The sequence below is a fragment of the Nothoprocta perdicaria genome, unplaced genomic scaffold (assembly GCF_003342845.1).
Source record: "Nothoprocta perdicaria isolate Ctin4 unplaced genomic scaffold, notPer1 scaffold_66, whole genome shotgun sequence".
NCBI classification, from domain to species: Eukaryota; Metazoa; Chordata; class Aves; order Tinamiformes; family Tinamidae; genus Nothoprocta; species Nothoprocta perdicaria.
The window spans coordinates 3,708,310-3,714,650 of NW_020455932.1; the positions used below are offsets into that span (position 1 = coordinate 3,708,310).

At 60.6% G+C, this 6,341-nt stretch overlaps 1 protein-coding gene across 2 annotated transcripts in view; it reads left to right on the forward strand.

Annotated features, from left to right (window-relative positions):
* Positions 1 to 2,521, forward strand: part of BCL7B (BCL tumor suppressor 7B) — a 3,363-nt gene extending 842 nt beyond the window's left edge. The window contains exons 2-6 of one of the 2 annotated variants that reach the window (XM_026050184.1): positions 20 to 95; positions 293 to 389; positions 1,068 to 1,253; positions 1,409 to 1,488; positions 1,814 to 2,521. In XM_026050184.1, coding sequence (XP_025905969.1) covers positions 20 to 95; positions 293 to 389; positions 1,068 to 1,253; positions 1,409 to 1,488; positions 1,814 to 1,906 — 532 coding nt within the window. In that variant the 3' untranslated portion in view covers positions 1,907 to 2,521. The remainder of the gene's footprint in view (positions 1 to 19; positions 96 to 292; positions 390 to 1,067; positions 1,254 to 1,408; positions 1,489 to 1,813) is intronic. The other variant, XM_026050185.1, reaches the window with a different exon arrangement.
* Positions 2,522 to 6,341: the final 3,820 nt, after the last annotated feature.

Consider the following 6,341-nt stretch of genomic DNA (forward strand, 5'->3'; position numbering starts at 1 on the left):
AACGCTGCCCTCGGCGCAGGGAGAAGAAGTGGGTGACGGTGGGCGACACGTCCCTGCGGATATTCAAGTGGGTGCCAGTGGCGGATAGCAAGGAGGTAGGTGCCGCGCTGCCCCCGCCGCGGCCCCGCTGCGGTCAGGGAGCCCCGGGGCTGCTGCGGAGGGCGCGAGCCGTGTCCCGGGGTGGCGTCCCCATCTCCGGGGTGGTTTCTGTGTGCCTTGCCTGTGGGTCACTCTTCAACGCGGTCTTTCTCTTCATCTACTTGTTCATTTATTTATTCTTTCTCTCCTCCAGAAAGAGAAGTCCAAATCGAGTGGCAGCGCTGCGCGGGAACCCAATGGCTTCCCGGCCGACACGTCTGCCAACTCCTCTCTCCTGCTGGAGTTCCAGGGTGAGTCTGGCTGAGCCCTCCTCGTCCTCCCAGCTCAGGAGAGACGCTGCGGTCTCGGCGGAGATGGGATGTTACTGGCTTTATGCGTTGTATGTATGGGGAAAGTACTGTGCTCTTTAGCGTGGCTCTTGTTCAGTTGTTGCACATTTCACTCCCATTTCTGGCCTGGCCGCTGAGTGCTCTGTAAGCAGTGAGCTGCACATCCCTCATTGCCTTAACTGCGGGGGATCCCAGCAGAAAACACTCCAGTCAGGCACAACTAGGCCAGACTCTGTGGTGGAGCAGGGCAAAGTGCTGGGACTCGCTGCTGGGACAGGGAGGGGGCAGCCCCTGTGCCCGCTTACCTGAGCACCGCGCGGGAAGGATAGGGATTCTCYTGGTGTTTACGTCGCAGCCCTGCAGTTGGGCCCTCGTGGCTCTGTTTTACCTCAAAAAGACGAATTGCAGGATTCGTTCCTCTTCTGGAGGCAGCTCGTGGGCGTTCTCCCTGCTGTTGGGTAGCTGTGTCCCTGTGGAGAGCCCTGTATGGGAAGTTTCTGATGCTTCTTGCAGAGTGTACGAATCGCCCCCGCTCTGAGTGTCACCTCCTGTCCGTGCCCTTCCTTCCCTGCAAAGCCCTGGCTCTCAGTGCCGCCCTTGGCTGCTTGTGCCCCTGGTCAAGGTGCTCTCCTTCACTAGGTGCTGTTTCTGCAGATGAGAACAGTAACCAGAGCTCCTTGTCAGACGTCTACCAGCTCAAGGTGGACAGCAGCCCCAACTCCAGCCCCAGTCCCCAGCAGAGCGAGTCCATGAGCCCTGCTCACACGTCCGACTTCCGCACGGATGACTCGCAGCCGCCCACGCTGGGGCAGGAGGCACTGGAAGGTGGGTCCTGGGGGCGGCTCGGGCGGCTTTGGAGGAGGATGCGCCGGTGGAGGCCCATGTTGGCTGCCCAGAGGCTCTTCTTGGCTTGCAGCAGTTAGCTGGGTAACATGGTGCTGCTGTCTCTGYGGTCACGTTAACCCTTCTGTTTTCTTCAGAGCCCTCCCTGCCTTCCTCAGAAGTGGCAGACGAGCCTCCCACTCTCACTAAGGAAGAGCCAGTCCCCCTTGAGACTCAGGTAAGGGAAGGAGGATCGAAACCTTGACTAGATGCAAATGGAACCAGCCTGGCCCTTCCAGTTTGGTTTCAGTTTAGGTGCTAGGGCACAAATTGTGTGAAGAAAAATGTGTAAATGGTGCAAAACAAGGACTGTAGCCCAGCCAGGGCTGCGYGAAGCTCCTGCTCACGATGCCCTGTGGCTCTTTCACGGCCTGGCTCTCACTGAAGCTGCCGCACAGATAAGAGCCCGGGGGGTCCCCACAAAGCGAGACCCAGCCTTGTGTGGGCCCGGCCTCGCTGGCCGCCACGGCGCTGCTGTAACCTCTGCCCTCTGCCTGTTGCAGGTAACTGAAGAGGAGGAGGACTCGGGCGCGCCGCCTCTGAAGAGATTTTGTGCCGATCAGAACTCTGTGTGCCACACGGCCTCGGAGAGCTAGCCTGCCCGTCCCCGGGGACAGCGCCTTCGCCAGCCCCTCGCAGAGCCAGCCTGCCCTTCCCTGGGGACGGGGTGCTTCCCTCCAGCCTGCCTTTTCCCGGGGGACAGGGCATTCCTGCCGCCTCGTGAGCCAGCCTGCCCTGCCCCGGTGACGGGCGCCTCCGGCTGGAGGCAGCCTGCGTTTCCCCCAGGCGGATGGTGCTTTGGGCACTTCCTGCCACCGATAACCTGCAAATTTGCCTCTATTTATTGGGTCCCTCTCTCCCTGCTAAGCTGTACTATAGTGGCGTGGGGGTCTCTAGCGTGTAGCCTGCATGTGTGAGGGGACGAGTCCCCGAGGCCCTGGCAGAGGCCGTTTGCCTGCATCTGGATCCCCTGCCTACCCTCCCTAGGTGCTGCCCCTGCAAGAGCCGGGTTCCACCTGTGCCAAGTGATTTGTCTGCTCCTTTGTGGCCTGGAGCGTTTCTGCAGTGGGTGAGATGTGAGGGAGAGAACAGGAGGGCGGAGAATGTGGTGGGGAGAGAGCCAAAGGCTGCCCATGCCGCGGGGCAGGGCTCCCAAGCTGGGACACTGTGCAATAAGCTGCTAGTTGAAGCCATTAGTATTGGAAGCCACAGGAGCACGACCACTGTGGAGGGCAGGTCCGGTGCGCGRCAGCTCCCAGCCTGTCCCTGCTCTGCAGCCGGGCCCTGCGTCCTTGGGAGGCGGCCCCGGGGAGGGTGCCCGCCCGCCCTGCGCCTGCTGCCCTTCAGGGGCAGCCAGAGCAGAGGGAGCAGCTCCTGAGCCCGGGGGAGCTCCTGCCACCCACCTAGGTACAGCCCTGACCCGCCGGCCAGGGGGAGGATGCCGCAGGGTGTAGGGACCCCTCGGGAAGCCCTTCTGCCTGGGGGCTCCCTGCCTATGCCCCAGCATGGTGTGGGGACCCAGCCTCCCCTGTCCTCACGCTCCCTGCCATGAGCACCCCGGCCCCGCAGCCCCCACTGCCCCGGCACCCCGGGGGAGCTTCCCCTCCGCTGGGGGGCTCTACCTGCCCTCCCCCACCGCCATCTGCATGTCCCACCGAGTCTGTGATCGAGCCTGGTGAAGTCGAAGGCGCCGGCTGCTCGCGGAAGTGGAGAGATATTTTAGCACTGAATAGAATATTTTTAAAATTAAACTATTTGAAATACAGCGCGCGGTGCCTCCGCAGCGTTGGGGGCTCCCCTGCCTGCCGCCTGCTTGGCCCTGGGGGCAGCGCCGTGGCCGGCAGCTCGCGGAGCYGTGCGGGGCTCCAGCTGCCCTGGCCCCGGCCCAGCCGCGCTGGAGCTGCCGCCCAGAGCCAGGCCCTTCCTCGGCGCCCCCCGGCCAGGCCGTGCCGGGCTCCACGCGCCTCCCCTTGGGCCTCGACCAGTGCGCCCCAGACAGCTGCCCAGCTTGGTGCTTGTGCAACCTGGGGGGTGTGGGACACTGGGCACTGCTCCAAGTGCACCCCCAGTGCAGCAGCAGGCACTCGTGACCCAGAGAGGAGCCCTCTGCACCCAGGGCAGCCTGCAGTGCCCGTGTGTCTGCTGCCTGTGTCACTGCAGATACGACACTGTCGCTGTGCCCAATGCCTCTGCATCGGGTGCCCTGCAGGTGTGGGTGCTCCCGGAATCTCGCCGAGGTCCCAGACGTGGCCCCCAACGCTCCCTGCGCTCTGTGCGGGTCCGGCTGCCGGCAGCTCCCTGGCTAACACAGCGCGGGAAGGGGCTAACGCAGCACTGGGAGGGGGCACAGCCCCGGCGCCCGCTCCAACAAGCTCTGCCTCCGTCCTGCCCCCGGCGAGAGCCGCTGCCCACCGCTCCTCCGGGCCCAGGCCCCCGGTGCAGCCGACAAGCGGCCTCCCCAGCTGCCTCATCAGCTGAAATCTGCCCTTAGCTGAGTCCACTGCAGCGCTTGCCAAGTCGCTTAGCAAGCCCCTGTGGCATTTGTATTGTAATGGTTATATAAGGAGGAAAGTCAAGTTTGCTGTTTAGTTAGTAACTGTGGTAAAGATAATTTGCAACAGCAGAAACTGCTCCTGCATGTGGTCACGGAGGACAGGCCTGTGCTCGGAGCCCAGGGAGTTCAGGTATGTTTTGCACGAAGTTTTAAGCTGAGGAGGAGAACGGGATGGTGCGTACACTGGAGCGCTGAGCAGCAGCAGGGASCAGCCGGATGGGAATAACCTGTCAGGACAACGGGGAGCTCGCTCAACCCACCCAAAGCACCATCGCCAGCACAGTGCAACGCATCAGAGCTTGTTAGAGCAGAGCACGCCGGCAGCCTCAGCATGGACGGGGAGAACAAGAATGAYTACTGTCATGAGCATGGCCTAGAGCAGTCCCTCAGGGTGGTTATCAGCTCTGCGGAGACTGGAAACTGCKTGGCATGGATGCAGCAGCAGAGGCACTTTCTGATTTTTCGTGAACAACTTGAAGCTCTGGAGATCCAGAAGGGAAAAGCAAGTCCAGAAAGCCACGTATCCGTAGCCTGAATTCTGGTCTGCACTGTAGATCCTCCGCTTCAGTCCTCCCTGGTGCTGCAAGTGCAGCTCTCGGATTGCTCAGGAGGAAGGGCAGCCAAGCCAAGGTCAAATTCAAAGAAAGCCCTTGTTGAACGTTGCTGGAGGAGCAAAGAAAAACCCTTTGAATGCTCAGGAGTGCTGCATCCAAGCCTATGTGGGCAGGTTTTTAAGAGAAACGATGGTTTGGAGAAGGCCTGGATTTCACAGAGACAACCCATGTTGAATTTAAGAACTTACCAACACATGATGTCCTAGAAATACATCAGAGGAATCCTTCTAAACTCTCTCCACCTTTACGCATGCTCAAATGTTGAATTTTTGGAGTGGAAGCCACAGTGGAACAGAAGAAGCTTTAGCAAAAGCGGGAGCTGCTGTCACAGGCTGGGTGCCTGGTTCCTGCAGGTCTTGGCCGAAGGTGCAGCTTAGCTCTAACGCTCTGCATGTCTGCGGCCAAGAGAAYGGCCTGCAGGGCTGCAGCTCTGCTCTAAGGGGCAGGTCATGTCGCTGGGCTGCTTCACACGATCCTCCTCACGCTGGGATTGCAAAGGGTGGACAGAAGGCTGGACAGACCGACCACCAGAACAAGGGATGTGACAGCCGCGCATCCAGTGCAGGCAGAGGGAAGTCTGCGTTCGTTTCAGTGCCTCCTTCCTGCCCGCGTTTGTGGGTGTTTGTGAACTGGAGCCGCGCCACGAGAAGCGTTTCAGGAGGGCTTGTGAAACGTTCCCGCCCGCTGCTCCTCTCCAGAGGCTTCCGATCCCAGGTGTCCGTTTGAACAATTCCAGCTTTGCCCATGAGCTCCCATTACTCTTGATGAGAACTGCAGAAGACTTTTGAAGCTGGCCATGACTATTAAGATGCTTAGGAAAATGCTTAGTGGAAATCTGGCCACTTCAGGTGACTAAAAGGAATTTGTTATTTAAAAATATTGTACTTACGGGTGCAGTGCCCAGAGAGTGAAATCCCCGGAGCCTAACGTGCTAGCGCGGCTTAACTCCCCGCTGTCCTCGTTTGGCCTCTGCAGATGGAGCCTCTGCTCTCAAAGCATTTGGGGGCAGCATTAAAACAAAATGACCATTTCAGGTGTACCGGTGGTGCCAGACAGCCGTGCAAGTTTTCCGCTCTTCCATGAACACAATCTGCCGTGGGGGCGGCCTCGCGGCAGCGGCGCCACAAGCAGGGAACGCGTTAGGCGCCCGGGCCGAGGCCTCGTGTGGCGGCCCTGGTGGGTCACGGGCTCCCCGTGCCTGGGCCTGCAGGGACACCTGTCCTCTCGGGCACTTCTTTCCCGTTGGTGACAATCACCATGGGAAGGAGGCCGAAAGGCCAAGAAAGCAGCAGCAGAGCCCGAGCAGGTGAGGCTGAGAGGAGGGCAGCAAAGGCGGGACAGCCCTGCCGATGCTCCGGCCTGGCACACGCCGCCTCTTCCCCCGAGATGCTCCCAAGCTGTTTGTGTGCTCAGGGGGCCGGTGGTCTTGGGCACTTATTGCTGCCAGGGGGTTCGTTTGGCATTCACAGGGGAACTGCACAACAARGGCGCTAAGGGCAAGTGGAGCTCACGCTTTCCGCTGCGCCCATGCAGGAGCTTCCCTTTGTTTTCCCTTTCTCTTTAGGTGGATAAAGATGTGTAAACCCTTGGCTTTATTTCAGAAACACTGGAGCTATAGAAGCAGCCATGGTTGCTGAGCAACAGCTACTCCCACGTCATCTTAAGGAGGCAGAAGGGAGAGGAGCCAAGGACACCATAAACCCCGTCCTGCCCGTGCGGCAGCGGCTCCGCGCCGCGCTCGCAGCCTAAAGCGGGGCTCCAAGGCCGCGCTCGCAGCCTAAAGCGGGGCTCCAAGGCCGCGCTCGCAGCCTAAAGCGGGGCTCCAAGGCCGCGCTCGCAGCCTAAAGTGGGGCTCCAAGGCCG